The following is a 16,432-nucleotide window of genomic DNA, read 5'->3' as shown; positions in this document are numbered from 1 at the left end:
TTTATATTTTAGAAGTCATCAAGTAAAAAGTAACAAAATATAAAAATACTCTAAATCCTATTTTTATACAATATTCAAGGAACTTTAAAGACGTCACAGGTACAATACATAACAACAAAATCTAAGTACAACTAACTGGTTAGTCGGGTTAGTGTGCTAGCAATCGTTTGCGCCCGTTATGAAGACAAATACGGCTTGATCCCATATAGTACATGTAGAAAATAGCACAATAGGAGAACAATTACACACTTAACTAGAAATAAAGCCAACTGGCTGTAACAAAAAGTATCTAAAACCAGACATTAAATCAACATGAAATACATCTGGGATACTTATGGCTAAATGGTATTAAAATAATTCACTTTCAATACACGAACTAACCTAAGTTTTGATCTAGTTTACTTCATTTTTTAAATAATAGCTTCTTAAAATAGTTTTGATTTTCAAATGCAACGAAATTAAACTGCAGGCAGGAGGCGGGCAGTTTGCACTTAGTGCCTCCTTGCTACCCACCCCCGCCTCCAACTCCTACAACGCCCGACCCGTACTTCTTTCGCCAACTGCGATAACTCCAAATAAATACTCCAACTTTATTTTGTCAACATAGGATTTTGATTTGCGCAATTCAAAATAACAATAAATCTTACTGCTGTAATATGTACACCTAAACTTATACATAAAATAATCCATAAAGTCAACCGTACAATATAAATCACTTTTGTTGCGAACTGAAAAAGAAAACGTTCAACTATTCTCCCTCCGAAAGAACATCAAAACCACCTCCAAAATACAATCTCAAGCAAACCTATACTATAGATAAGTAAAGCGAGGCAACACTAGAAAAATGTTATAAAAACAGGGCGATCCCAATAAATATCTCTCACGTTTTGATTTCAAGGAATGTACAAATAACGTACCACAACAGAACGGTAAAGTGTGTACGAGTAGATTTGCTCGTAGAGTTAAACATCGCCTCTCAACATAACAAGGGCAACAACAAACTGTAGCTGCCTGGCCAACATAACCACATAAATACAGCTCCAGGTCAACCAACAACAACACGCACTCAGAACAAGCAAGCACAATAGGTTTGATTGGATTGTATTTTTAATACAATACTCGCTATACTACACTTGCCGTTTAACGTTTTTTGGTAGAAACTGCTTAAAATAAAACTACAAACAATATACGTCTTGAGAACAGTAATTATCGATTTGTACAAATATATTCATCCCTGATTAATAAGCACAGATGCAAAGAACGGGTTGAATCGCCTTCATGAAAATCTTCACTACTTACATTCGAACATAATCCGGAAATGAAAAACTTGTCCAAATATTGTCTGTAACTGGTGAGCTATTGTACTGTACGCATAACCCTGAGATGCTAAAGGACAGTTAAGTTAGGAAGTGTTACTCTTCATTCATGGAAACTATGCACATTGAGCACAACGGACTTGTGTGGCACTACACGTGGCTGCTCTCAGAGTATCAAGGCTCGATAGGAACTTTTGTAAATATCACTGATGATTCTAAATGTAACGAAGATTTTGACCTCGGCACTCAGAGAATCACAAAATAATGACTCAGTCTTGTATACATCTAACTATTGTGCCGATAAATTTACTTACACATGACATTACAAGGCATCATTCAAAATTTTGGAGTTAAGAGAACACTGGCAAAGTTCACTGGTACGTAAAAGTAAATACGAATTAGATGCGAATCGTTTCATCGTATAAGCTTTGTGGTCAATAAATATAACAATTTAAACGTCTAGTGTTGTTGGAAGTCTTGTATACGAGATATAAAGGGTGTATTGTCTAGCACTTTCTTTGCCAATGTTATCTTGCTCGAAGCTATACACAGCCACACTCTCAGCCACCCTCATTCATTCTCCGAAAACTCATAGCCTCCCCGTTTCATCACAGATGTAGCTTCGTCATACTTACATTTACTTCACATTACATTTTCCTTTTCATCGAAACTCGAGAGAGTATTATTGCTATTGTCTTTACTCTTATCCCACATTCACTGACCCACCTCCGTCTCGATAACTTTCACTATATCGTATGCACTCTAAGAAAAATAAACAAAAAATAGACTAATCTATTTCCTAGTTCCTTTTTAATTTATCTTACATTCACGTGGGCGTGAGTTTGAATGATGCTGTCACAGACTTTTTCAATTTTTCCTTTACAGGCAGAAATACAAGAGAAGATAGGAACGTTTTACCTGGTTTAGTAGGATCAAATGAATTGTTCGTGTCACCATTATTCTCTGATTCTTCTATAACGAAGGGCTGCATCATGACGTGATCTTGCGTCCGAGGGACTGCGAAGGTCGCAGGGATGCCCGTGTTGCACGCTATTGTGGACAGTGCCTTTTCCACTTGGTGAAGATACGATGGTAGTTCTTGATCCATCTGAAGGAATGGGTGCTCCCTATTTATGTGGTCCAAGTATACTTGGATGTTGTTAGTACTGAATCCACATTTTGTACATTGCACAGATGATTCGGTGGTCGGATCAGATTGGCTGACTGATAAATTAGGCTTCGATCTGCTGCCGTAATGAGAAGAAAAATGCAAACTTTCATACGCTTCTTGATCTTGATGTAGCGCTTTTTCCTTCGTGATAATAAAATCCTTTTTTGAGTCAACCTTTTTCACAGGTACTTTTGAAATTTCCTGGGTCGAATTATTCAAAGAGTACTGCTGAGAAGACGACGTCATCTTATGTAACTTCATGTGTTTATCTAACTGCTCTTTGGAGTCCAGATTTTGGAAACAAACGGAACACTGAACTGGATGGTCTGCTTCAGATGGTAGGCTCCTGGTGTTCATATGAGATCGCTCATGTATAAACAAAAATGCTAATATTGTAGTCGTAAACGAACAGTAGGAACATTGGTAATGTTTTGTCTCAGAGTCTTTGCCATTCATTAACATAGAAAACATGGTAGTATTGTTTAACATGTTTTTGTCGACTAAGCTTGAACTGTCAGACATATCTTTTCCATTCTGATTACTTTCATTTGGTTTAGGAATATTATTGATTTGGTTAGAACTACCACATGTTGAAAACTCGATGTGTTTTCCAGAATCTTTTGAGACCTCATCAAATGGAATAATTTTAGATTCTATATTTTGAGAAAGGAAAGCTTCTTTAAGTTTTTCTTTCCCTTCTTCACCGTGGTCATTCCAAAGATGTGCTTTTAACCACTTAACACTCCTAAACCTTCGATTACAGATAGTGCAAACTTCATTAAAATGAGTGAAGTATCTGTGTGTTAGATCGGTTTGATCTGTCGGTTTTAATGCTGGGTCCGGATTCGGAGACTGATTTCTGACAAAATCCAAGCCAAGTTGAGGGAGAAATAGTTCATCCACAATGCCATGAGAGTTCTGTTTATGGACCCTTAAAAAATATTTACTGCAAAGTTCTTTGTTGCAAATGTCACAAACGACACCGCCTATCTGTGCACCATTTTCAATCGAGATTCCGTGCATTCTCTGCATGTGAGTTTTCATGAAATATTTATTGCACAGTTCTTTTTTGCAAATTTCACAGAAACTGCTGGTTGGTGTTTGTAAACCTTGTCTGTCTTCAGAAGATTGCGTAGCGAATGGGATAGGTGATGTTTTTAATGAGTCATTAATTTCTTTAGACTCTGAAAATCCTTTCAAGGTTTCAGGATCAATAGGAGCATCTGACTCGCCATGAACTTCATTCATGTGTTGTTCTAGTAAAAATTGTTTCGAAAATGTTTTCTGGCAGTGAGGGCATTCTTTCTTGAAAGAGTGTGTTGGTGACAATAAGGAACTTTGAGAACTAGAATTTTCTTCTTCAGTTATATTTCCCATTTCCTCCAACAATACTGCATGCTCCTTTAGTATGTGGTTTTCCAGAAGTGACACATGGCCGACGTCTTTATCACAAACATCACATGTAGAACTTTCACTGTTATTCGAACTGTTCAATCGTGATATTAATGTTTGTAATTTTTGTAGACTTTCGGTATTTACGACAGCTTTATTTTCACTCTCCTCGAACTCTTTAGGATACTCTGATTTGACAACTGGTAAATAATTTTCAATCGGTTGTTTTTGTGAAAGATCGATGTCGCCAAAATCTTTTCCTTTAGTAATATCGAATGGTTTGGTGTTTTGTTTGGTTAAAGCGAGGGCCTCATTAGGTAAAAACTTATTTGGATGAGTATAAGCTTGGTGCATTTTCAGTAAAAACTGGCTTTGGAAGTATCGGCCACATACATTACAAACGCATTCTTCTCCTTCCACTTCGAAACCGAGCTTTTCGGAGGCATCTTTACTAACTGAAGCCTCATTAACGATGAGATTGAGTGGAGTTGTTTGCATCTGATACCAAGACATGTTATTGCCAGTTCCATTAACAGTTTCATCTTTCTTTTCGTCCACTGGAAGTATTCCGTGGCTTTTGAGTTTGTGAGTTCTCAAGAAATATTTATTGCAATATTCCTTGCAACAAATGTCACAAAACGCATCAGCGTTAACGACACCAAATTTCTTAAGCCGCACTGAAGAAAGAGCGTTTTCTTTATTATTGTCTTCATTTTGTGAAACGTGAATAAGAGGGCTGGTCTCAATGGAGGTTGGAGTTATATGTGATATCTGGGGTAGCTGAATGTCTTGTTCTGGTTCTTTTTCTGGTTTCTCTTTTGGTTTCTCCAAGCTGAGTTCCATGTTATGTGACACTTCTTTCATATCCATATTAAAATTTGAAGGAATAAACTGTTTTGTGTACCCACTATAAGCTTCTGCTTCCGTCGTAGGCATATCGACTTTCTCTTGTGAGGTATTGTTATTTAAACTGTTGCTTTCTTGTGTATCTGCATTGGAACCTTCTTTTGAAACAGGATCAACAATGCCGTGTATCTTTAATTTATGTCTTCTTACAAAGTATTTGTTACAAAACTCTCTTTGACAGATGTTGCAAAGCGCTCTCATATTCCCACTTGAATTGGATTTCAAAGAAGAATAAACGTTGGATTGTTGCTGTTGCTGCTGCTGCTGCTGTTGTTGTTGTTGTTGTTGTTGAAGAGCTTGGTTCTTTTTAGGAGCTGTTCGGCTGATTGAATAACTGGATTGAAAAAATAAGCTTTTTGAAATATTAATTGTTTGGTATGAAGGAGGACTTTCGTACGTATCACTATTGGTTGAAAAATAATTTGTGAAGGGTAGACTGGGCATCGGGTCTAGAAGGGTTGGGCCACTCGGGCTCTCTGAATAAATCCCGTGTTTGTTGGCTTTATGAGTTTTCAGGAAGTATTTATTACAGAATTCCTTGTTACACAAATCACAGAAAGCCTCCGGATTAAAAATTCTCATCTGTGACGTAATTTGAGAAATTTGGTTTTGGATTTGGTTTTGCTTAAACAAAGGCAGCAGAAGAGAAGGAGACTGCGACAAATAAGAGTTTTCTTGTGCGACTGAGTTTTTAGTACCTTCGTGAGTAGTAGATTGAAATTGAATATTAGCATCAATAGGAACATGTTTATTAGGTGCAGTGTGACTGTCACCGACTTCACTAACAACCAGAGAGTCCATGAACGGGTGCTTTATGTTCGATAAATTAAGTGGAAGTGAAGAGTCATATGTCTTATCACCCTGAGTCCTTTTATCCTGATTGTCATAAAAAATGTTATTTAATTCTTGATTTTTCTGGTCACGATCTTCGTATTCTTCTGCCTTGGCCAAAGAATTCGCATTCACCTCGACTAGACCTTCGGTCAGAAAGTGTTCTCCGGTTTCAGAAAAATCCATGTCACCCATGCCTTGACTTCCAGACCCTATAACACCTTTACTATCAGGCAATGAATCATTAGCTGTGATTCGAATAGGTTTAGACTGCTTCCTCCTTTTCTTCACATGACTTCTATCTTGGTCTTCATCGCCGTCCGAATGAGAACGTTTGTTTCCTTCATCCCTAGAGCCCGGGAAGGATTCCAAGCTGGCTTCCATACCTATCATGATCATGTCGCTCAGTTGTGAACATGGACTGAATGCAGTCATCTGGACGAGCGCTGACGCCATCAATTATCTCCCTTAATCTTCTTTTATAGTAATTCATCTATCACCATTACCTAAAACAGAGAAGTAGTCAAAGTTAGTGATTGGTTAAAAGTGTTGGAAACAAAGACCTAATTTAATAGTGTGAAAAAACAGCTTGTTATAAATTTCTCACAAGCTGTGAATACGAAAGGGATTCCTCTATTAAAACAACTTATAATCCTGTAAAAATGCATTTCATAAGTTAAAGAATCTTCGTTACATTTTAACACTTTTGAAACTTCCGGACATTTGTCACAGTTCAGTGATACAAGAAATCAGTAACACTACATTTCGAGATCTGTAAACTGATTTCTTCTTCAGGTGAATAACTAATCTGACACATAATTAAAATCTATTTAAAAATAAACAAATCATACCAGAACGTTTTGACACGCATAAGTCAAGAATCGTGTGTGTCAACCCCCATACACTATCTCCATAACGTGCACATAATAAAATCAAGACTCTAATTATTAAAACCGAAGTAAATAATACAGGTAGCTAATTGTCTGCACTGACTAAAGATATATTTGAATTTATTTCAAACCCTTGTGCCGTTACAAACACCTGTGTGGTTACAAAGTCTTGTAACAAATGGCACACCGGATTTCAAAAACTGTATTTTCAGTATAAAATATAGTTGCAATAAGGAATACATGGGTAAGACAAAAAGAATATTAGAATATTAAATGTAGATTAAAGAACACAAAGAAACACGAGAAAGGGGCTGACAGAAAAGTAAAAAAATTGCTCATAATTGTTGGCCGATGGTCATCGTGTGAATTGGGATGAACCCAAATAATACATCGGGAACCTCATTTCTTAAAAAAAATCATCGAGGCGTCATAAATTAGCGGACTATGTGATCTGACTGACATAAATTCAAATATATCTTTAGTCAGTGCAGACATTCTTACCTGTATTAGTACCTTCAGTCAAAATTGGTTATAAATTCTGAAAAATGAACTAACTAGAAAATCTAAAGTATCAAACAAATATGAGATTCCTAATAAACCGATGTGGAGTATGGGTTTGACAAGTTCATCTAGAATGAACCAATACTAAGAAGCCCCACTTCCATTCCTGATATGCCACCATCTTTTTCATGCCGTGACGATCGCTATTTATGGTCTGTGGCCAGGACCTACTTGACCACAATCTCTGCGGAATTTTCAGGTCACGCAGGAAGCTGTAAAGTCTGGACCAAAATACTGTACATGGAGCTTGAAAAATTAAAAACCTATAACGGGTCTTTTTCGTTTAAGGGCCAGCACAAAAGACCCTAGCTTGCCTATTCAAAACTCAGATCACGCGATGCTTGCCCGCTGCGCAGCGCTTTGCGCTGCTTGCTCTTTTAGAAAAAAAATTAACTCGAGCTTGCAAAGTCCAAGCCCAGATCAACTCACCACGCTTTATTGAACAAGAAAAACTAAGTAACTAACTCACAGAACTAACACAGGTTTCATTACAGGCAAAAGATAAGCGGCGCGCGTTTATCACTGATAAGATAAGACGAGTTTATACTAGAAGTAGTACCTGGACTACTGCCCTAACAACTAATAACACCAAAAAAACGATTAAATGCACTGTCAGTCAGGTATAGTATGTATGTAAGGTGCTGGCCCTTAAACGAAAAAGACCCCATATAATGTATAAATAACCGGTTTTGTAAATATAAAAATATAGTTTCACCACTTTTTCATTACTTGTGAATATTTTTAATTTTCTAAAGAAGAAAATGTTGTGTTTTGATTAATATACTGTAAGCAAGGGATTATCCTTGGTCAAATTCAAAAGTATTATTAATATGCACAATTTTGTTTCTTTTCGTGTGCATAAAATATTGTACCGTGGACAATTAGAAATGAAATAGGTAAGACATTGAACTTGGGATTTTTGAACTTTTCATTTGAGTTAACCCTTTGGTTGGATACATATAAAGGGACAGTCCTGCAACTAAAACAAGGACATTCACTACTCGGAAGATATGCTTCCGAAATAGTTTGAGCGAAATGTGTAAAAATTCAATAAGAAAATTTACTTAAAATTTCTTTCTGAGAAAAGACTTCCCAGATTGCCAGCAAAATAATTGGAAATACATACTAAACCATACGTGAAAAAATACAAGGATAAGAGTTGTACACTCATATTGACGAAATATAGTACTTTCAAATCACCCGAATCTGGACGAAATACCCTGCCATGTGCTCTGTACACCTGAAGCTCTGGTGGTTTTCATACTGCACGATACATCATGTAGATATCCTAGGGAAGTCTACTAAGTAGAGGAACATTAAGGAGCAAACCTGTACAACTTTGGTAAACTCGCATTGCTTGATACTGCACGGTAACACGCTGGTATTAACTCAGATGATTCTTCTTTGTGACAGAACCTGAACCAATGACTAATTATTTCGACTTAATTTATGGACACCTTGCCCACCCCAACAACATTGCCCCATTACTCTTTGTCTAAGTGTGGGTGGATTTTCTCATACTACATTTAGGCTCACGGCTGACCCCACTATCATTGCCAAACCACACCTGCACCACAGTACAGAACCATCGTATTAGATAACAACAACATACTCACCGTATTGTAGCCAGAATCATTACACTTATAAGACCATTATGAGACCATTATCAGTTATTGGGAAGCTTTGTGTTACACTCTGATATCCACGATCATCTATTAAAAATATTCCGATTTATATTGCAAATCTCAAAATCTATTAAATTTTTATTTCGCATAACAAATAATCAGGTTTTTGTTCATTCAATTTTTTTGTAATATCTTCGTTGTTATGTCTTAAACCCCGATGTATAAATAAATGTTGTTTAGTATGTACCGAATTGACGTAAGATATGTGGTTGGATACCGCTGAGGCCGTAGTAATGAATAATCGATTTGCAAAGTTTACTTATATATTTAATTGTGGTAAATAAACATAAAAGCACCTTCTAGATGTTCAAAATAAAAACAGTATATTGCCACGTTGCTGCCAAATAGAGTGATAATTAACAATGATAACATAGGGGTGAACCTAATGGTTCCAATGTTCTATGGGAATTTTGCATACGAACTTAATAATTATTAAAACTTCAAAACTGACTTCTCTTCACGTGAGTCGACTTACAAGCGCGGGCGTCAGAATCGTGGCTCGACATTGCAGCTGTATTCGGACAAAACTGAAGATTAGTAGATTATAATTCTAAAACATGAATGCTGGAAGCACTTAAAGTTGTACTCATAGTAAACTCAATCTCGGAGACTCGAAGTTAAATTCACGGGTATGGTGCGTGAGGTGTTGCTTGGCAGCAAGATGGTCAGCTACAAAGTTCACGCGTGCAAATCCGCCAAGAATTTAATTCCAAGAACATCAGACGTAACTTATATTAACGGTAACGAATAAAAGGGTTGCGAAAATATGTATTATATAAAATACAACTAAATAACGGAACAAATATTTACCTTTGTTAGACTTACATAGAGTTGAACTTTGGCATTGGTCAGATTCAATATTTCAACAAAAATGAAGGCATTGCAGGGCCACTTTTATTTATTGCAGGGCCACATATATTTCATTTGGCAGTGAACTTTGAAAACACTGAAAACAGTTAGGAGTTTCCAAAATAAGTTTTGCGTATGTGGTCTCAGGGCGTACAGGTTGAATTTGATACATATTTTTGTAGCAAAATCGAAGACAGTTATAATTATTCCAAAAAATACGATAAAATACCCACTAAACTAAAAATAACCAAGATATTTCATATTTATTTGTAGACCTATTTATTTTGCTTGTGAATAGAACATATGGTTTGTTGGGAGCTATCCTAAAATAATGGAACACGTAATCAAATAATTATTGAGTATGTCACTGTGAATTTCGAAAAATAGTTTTTTATGAACTACGTACCCGCGGGTCCAAAAATTTGTATAAAATGTTCTAAAAACCGTTATACAAAGAAATTGCTCACAGAAAAACATGTATCAGTTTTGAATCAGGCATTTAATATGCGTCTCTTGAACAGTTTATATATTTCTCAATATTTAACTTGAATGATGAAACAGCTAGAAATAATGTAACAAACTGCTTCTAGATAGCAACTTGTAGATAACGTTTACTAGAATCTTCGTAATGAGCACCCAGTTAAAAAAGGGTTTTAGATAGGAATATTTTTATTTAAAATCCAATTATATTCTAAATGGAATACAATTATAAATGTTCAATTCAGGAGGTGGTTTTTGAGTATGTTTTTGAATTATAAAATTAATAATTCATAGGTTTTTAAAATATCTCTTCAGAAGGCAGGAACAATATAAAATATATTGAATCTTTGCACATGAAATTACAAACATTTAAAGCAATATTTAGGGGTATCCTATAATCTAACCAGAGACAACGGTAGAGTTTAAGGATATGAGTTGTAAACTATATGTAAATGAAAGAAGACTGTTTATAAATTAAACATGTATACATTAAATTTAATAGCATGCCAATTTCGAACTGATTAAATTTATCTGATTACCATATAAATTCATACGATTACTGTCAAAATTAAAATTTTATCTAAAGTCATTTTTATTTAGGTCTATTTATAAAAATACAAAGGCAGTCTACTTAAAATGTCTATAATTCCTCGTGGAGTTATAAAAACTATTTTTCTATTTTTAAGTGTTTTGGAATTACTCTAAAGAGCTGTAGTTGTAAAGTAAAAACATAAAGATTGATTGTACCAATTTAATTTTCAAGTACATATATATTTTCAAATATTTTAAACTGATACTTTGTCACGAAGAAGGGGTGATTTAGTGAAAAACCTATTTTAAAGAATATAACAACCTTTATAAGTTTTAACGCACTGTGTATAAGATAATAATTATATGTGTATATGTATGTATTGAGGAAAGTTTTAAAATTAATCCTGTCCGTAACCATGTGCCAAAAAATCCGGAATTTTATCAAGTCTATTTTTATCCATAAAGTAAAATAAAGTACTTCGGTTCACAGATAACATTTGAAATTGCGCAGTTTCTAAACAGCGCTTAACGTACGGCCAACGGCTCTCCAAACCTTCTTGGAAAATTTTCACGGAAAACATCTTCTTGATCTTAATCTCAACCCGCTCTAATGCTAAAAATGTTGCATCTTTTATCCTCATCACGCATTCACCGATCTCGTCGCCTGTGTTCAAAACAACTTGGCGGTTTTATTTGCTTAGGACTAGTACAATCTTCTACGTTGGTTCTTTTAGTACAACTTCTAGACGATGCAGTAGAACTAAACACATATGCTGCTGATGTTCTATTTCCATCTCGATATTTCTGTCTAAGTGAATTTTTGCATGTTTTTAAAGTTACAATACGATGTATGCTTCGACCAGTTATTAGCTGGTATTATTAAACATTATGATGTTTAATAATAGTTTATAATGATGTTTAATAATCAACGATGCTGACGCCCGCGGCTTGTAAGTCGACATCAACGTGAAGGGAAGTCAGTTTTGAAGTTTTAATAATTATTAAGTTCGTATGCAAAATTCCCATAGAACATTGGAACCATTAGGTCCACCCCTATGATATTATTAAACACTAAGTAACATTATGTAACTATTTTGCTACATATTGTTATTTTTCAGATGATTTAATTTCTCATGTAGATTATTGGGTTCAACAAGCCGCTTAATCTACTAACTCCGAATAATCAGGATAATCAGATAAAGTGTGTGGATAATCAAAATACTTTCTAGTAAGTCTTCTGTACATACTGTACTCAAAAGTTGAGTTTTCTTTTTTTGTGATAGGAACATCTATCAAGAAAGAGGCGCTTCCATCTTTTTCAAACTCGTAAGTGAACTTTATTTTTGAAAGTGTAGTGAATTCTGGGATACATGATATGAAAGCAAGCTATACGTGTCATGAGTGTAAATGAATAAAGAAACTGATATTTCTTTATTCATCTTCGGGTTTATCCGAAGATAAACCCGTATTATCTTCGGACAGAATGTAGTCCCAGTACTTCTTTAAAAATCACCTCGCTTTGTGATATTCATAAATTAATATGCACTTTAATATGGTTTTGGAAGCTTTGGATGAAATTTAAAATACATACGTAATTACATAATACTTATGTAGTGTACATATATTTTATGTAATAAAAAAGTAAGACAGTCGCGAGACTAACAGAGTGAGTGCCTACTTCTGTGAATATGTATTTTGAAAAGTACCTTCTTTAAATATCTCATTTTACTTAATTAGCCAATTCTTTTTGCCTTGCTTGAGGAATATCAACGTTGTTCCAACTATCTGCCCTTTTATTGTCTCTATATCTTTGCAAACGTTGTCTTGAAAGTTCTTTTGAACGTAATTTAGCCAATTATTTTTGCCTTGCTTGCTTCACTTCATCAGTGACATTTTTATTTACACTTCTGTTTTCTGCCTTCTGTAAATTAAAAATTCTGCTTCGCTGTTTTCAAAGCTTTCATCACAACATTTTTATTTTGGTTTTGTGGATGAATCGGAATAATTGTCCTCGTTTTCGTCCATTACAGTTATTAACTGAAATATGCAAGAAATAAACAAATATTAACTACCTTGGAATCCAAATAATAATAATAATATGTACGCTCCGTCACGGCTGATTACAGACACCATTCTCATTGCCTAGTTGTTGCCTGCTGGTAGTTTCAGTAAAACATGCTTTAAGTGGCATGCTAGTTCAGATCAGATGTTTATATAATGGTTGCTGTCATTCTACTTCGAAAGCACATGGAAAACATAAAACATGCGTGTTGTCCATGTCGCGAAACGGAAGTTTTTTCCCTGTGCAAAAACATACACCCATAGCCCTGATGCATTAGGGTAGTAGAAACTAAAATCGTAACATTATGTATATGTAGGTAAGCACAGTTTTCCCAATCTAGTAAGTTTGATAGGCTGTCGATGATGTATTACATCCAGAAATTTTTCGATAGGGACATTTGTTCACTATAATTCCTCATACCAAACTTACAAAAACGTCGGTATGGTCAAGGTTTGATAACCTACTACTACTAATTTTTCCACCGAATTACTACACAAATGTGCCTATTACCAACCGAGTTTCTCCACTTCTGGAGAAGGCGAAATTGCTGAAACCGTTTGTATGACGGTATAAACCCACTTGCTCGTAATGACGTTTTCATTATCTGTTTTTAGTTATGTTAGCCATTCATATCATCTACCGTGCAGTTTTCCTTTTCCACACCCAATGCCACGAATTTTTATGTATTTCCCTTGTAAGTAGTAATTAAATATTATTTTGTGGAACGTGTAATGTTAATATCAAAATCTTCTGCCTTTTGCGTAGACGCGTTAAAGAAACAATTTGGCATTTTTACCTTTTCACACATCACCATCACAAGGAGGTGAAGTATACAAGCTCCTAAGCTAACATAAGGGTTTTATGAGTTTGAAGTCTGGGAGTGAAAAAATACCAGCCCGTGGAGCGAAAACAGCTAATAGTCTAGCTGAAAAACGGGGTCTACTGCTTAAGTTTGCTGAGAACTCAACATCTTTCAGCCAATCACGAAATAGTCAATAAAAGAATGACTAGGACTCCATCAGTCCTCTGATAAGATGACGTGGGTGCCAATGTACATACATGGTGCAGCAAACCCGTATACCCTTCTTAGGGTCATCAGATTCAGTCACAACAAGAAATACTTTGCCGGAAAGCGAAGTGTGAGGAGATTTGACGGCGTCGATGACAAAGCTGAGAATCACGTACCCTTGGATGCACCAGTTGAACTTTTGGACCAGGAATCGGGTTTAAACCTGCTTAATGACCCACTTTGGAAAGGAAGGATCATCTGAATTTTGCAGGTCAAGGCAAGACCTAAGAGCAACGGTGAAGCGCCTCCCATTGGTAACGTAAAGTGGAACGGATTGGAAAACTCAATAGAGTAAAAAAGTATGTTGTCACTGACAATATTATCAGGGGCATTATAATTATGTTACAAGCTGCAGCAAATTAAAGCTAGCATCTACTAGTGGTCTATACTACAATTATTCTAGCATTTCTAGCTGAACGTGACTCCAAAATTGGATACAAAAATTAGACCGAGTGGTCTTTTAATGTAAATCACCGGGTGGTCAGAGGCATGTGCCATAATAATCATAAATATTGGTATTTACAATCCTCGGAGGAGGCTGCAAATGGATTGATTGTGGCTAATTAGTGCAGAATTAATATACAGTGTACCCCAGAAGGGTTCATTTCTGGCTGGTTTATACCTTCCAGTTGGACCCACTCTGGGCACAAACCCGATATGTAACTTAAATCTGGGCAAACTTGTGGAGGTCCAAAAGCAGTGCATTACTGACAGCAAATTTCGAGATTCTGGGGTGCAAGGGTAGTTTGCTAGCTCTAGTCTACTACGGGAGATGACTGTTGGTGGGGTTCCCTAAGATTCAAAGGTGATTCGACCGGAGAGGCTGGTTCAGAGCTGGCTTCCCCTTCTCCCAAAGGGAGATGACTGAGACTAATGCCCTAAATTCTTCCTCATGGATCTCGATAGGAGGCGACCTCTACCCCCAACCTTACCCATCCATAATATCCTGTCACTCCGGAACAGGAGGTCCTTTAAGGACTAGGTGCAATTTGTAAGCTTCTTGTCCTAAATGAATCTTATAAAGTAAAACATGTACGTGAATAATACATATACCTGTAGTACCTGCAGTACAAGGACAAAATCCACCGATATATTTTCATCCTTTTACAGCATTGTTGAAAAATATTAAGGGGGTTTGTGTTTTTCTTGTTGTTTTTACAATGATCAAACGCCTCAATGATAATGTTTAGTTTTAGGATCTCCCCATTGATTGGTGGATGCACATAGCATCTAAACCTGCAATAAGCCCCTAAAATCAACCACATATCCCTGAACTGCGGTGGTTACTTTTACTCGCAAATCCAGTTACAGAACTACAGAATAAAGGTCACATTGCGTCTGCATTTGTCGACCAACCACCTACGACTGATGCAGGTTATGATGTTATGATGTATGACGTTAAACAAACAATCTTTGGTATGATTTGTTTATTTTTAACCTATTTTGTAATTATGTATTAGGTTAGTTATTTACCTGAAGAAGAGATCAGATTGCAGATCTTGTAACGTAGTGTTACTGATTTTTTATTTCATTGAACGATGGTAAATGTCCGGAAAATCCTGTTTCCTTCACAATTCTTCCATCGTCAAAAATAAATGTCGGTAGTTCATGAAGAACAAAAAATTATTTCTGGTAGCTTGAAGGACATTTGCTCAGATTTCTCATAATCCAAATATCTTTATCAAGGAAAAAATATCGAAACCAACTAAAATACTAGACGTTTGAATGAATGAATGAATTTTTCTGTAAAAGATTTTTCTGAAAAACAAGATTGATGTGATTGCACAACATAACTACCTTTGAAGCAATCTCAAATTTGCGCAAAAGGTCGTACTTTTTGTAGCAAACCTTTGGGAAAAATTGGCCATGAGAGATTTTTTTAGCCAAATCAAACTTTTTTAAGTTAGACCCCAGTCTTCTTTCATCACAACGCAGGGTGACCAACTATAATCGTTTTGATAATTTCTCGTTAAACAAAGAGCGCCCTGGTACTTTGGAATTGTCACTATCTGTCATTTTGAAGAAGCACCACCTCAAACTAAGGTTAGAACACCCGTCTGGACAAAAAATTAGACAAAAAGTCCTTGTACAACTTTGCACGGAAATATGTTTTAAATACATCAAGACTTTCACCATAGCTCTTCCCAGACCATTTATTAGGTCACTGATACATCTACATGCTAATGAACTTTCTTTCAGTTACAAATGGTACAGAATGGAACTCGTTTAACTCTGCAAATGGCAGTTGAAAATGGGTAATGGCAAGCAAGTTTTTCCTATTTGTAGACATCATTTAAAATCTGTAGGATTAGTAATTACTGAGGTAAAGTACCGGGTGTCCCAAGAAGAGGCTTAACGGATTGATTTTATATTACTTTCCCATTTATGCACCATATAAACCTCTTCGTGGGTCACTGTATATACTACCTTTGTTTTCTTTATCAGTACATTACAGCTAAACTTTATAGGTAAATAGTTATTTTTTTAAATTAGTTCGCATTTTTATTGCGTTCAAGATGAAAATAAATCAAAGTAAAAAACAATATTTGTTATATCTTCATTTTTTAAGATACATAAAAAGTACTACAAAGCTTTCCATACAAAACTATAGTACAATTGAAATATCCTACTTTTATGAAAACTAATTTAAGTTTTTTAACAAAATACTCATAGTATCAATTGCAGGCAT

At 35.6% G+C, this 16,432-nt stretch overlaps 1 protein-coding gene across 1 annotated transcript in view; it reads right to left on the bottom strand.

Moving 5' to 3' along the window:
- Positions 1 to 1,155: 1,155 nt before the first annotated feature.
- LOC124368863 (zinc finger protein 62 homolog) overlaps positions 1,156 to 16,432 on the bottom strand; it is a 106,697-nt gene continuing 91,420 nt past the window's right edge. The window contains exon 3 of the mRNA XM_046826325.1: positions 1,156 to 6,122. Within this exon, the coding sequence (XP_046682281.1) occupies positions 2,143 to 6,072 (3,930 nt within the window). The 5' untranslated portion in view covers positions 6,073 to 6,122 and the 3' untranslated portion in view covers positions 1,156 to 2,142. The remainder of the gene's footprint in view (positions 6,123 to 16,432) is intronic.

The sequence above is a fragment of the Homalodisca vitripennis genome, chromosome X (assembly GCF_021130785.1).
Source record: "Homalodisca vitripennis isolate AUS2020 chromosome X, UT_GWSS_2.1, whole genome shotgun sequence".
Lineage (NCBI taxonomy): Eukaryota > Metazoa > Arthropoda > Insecta > Hemiptera > Cicadellidae > Homalodisca > Homalodisca vitripennis.
This window is presented reverse-complemented; position numbering and strand designations above follow the sequence as displayed.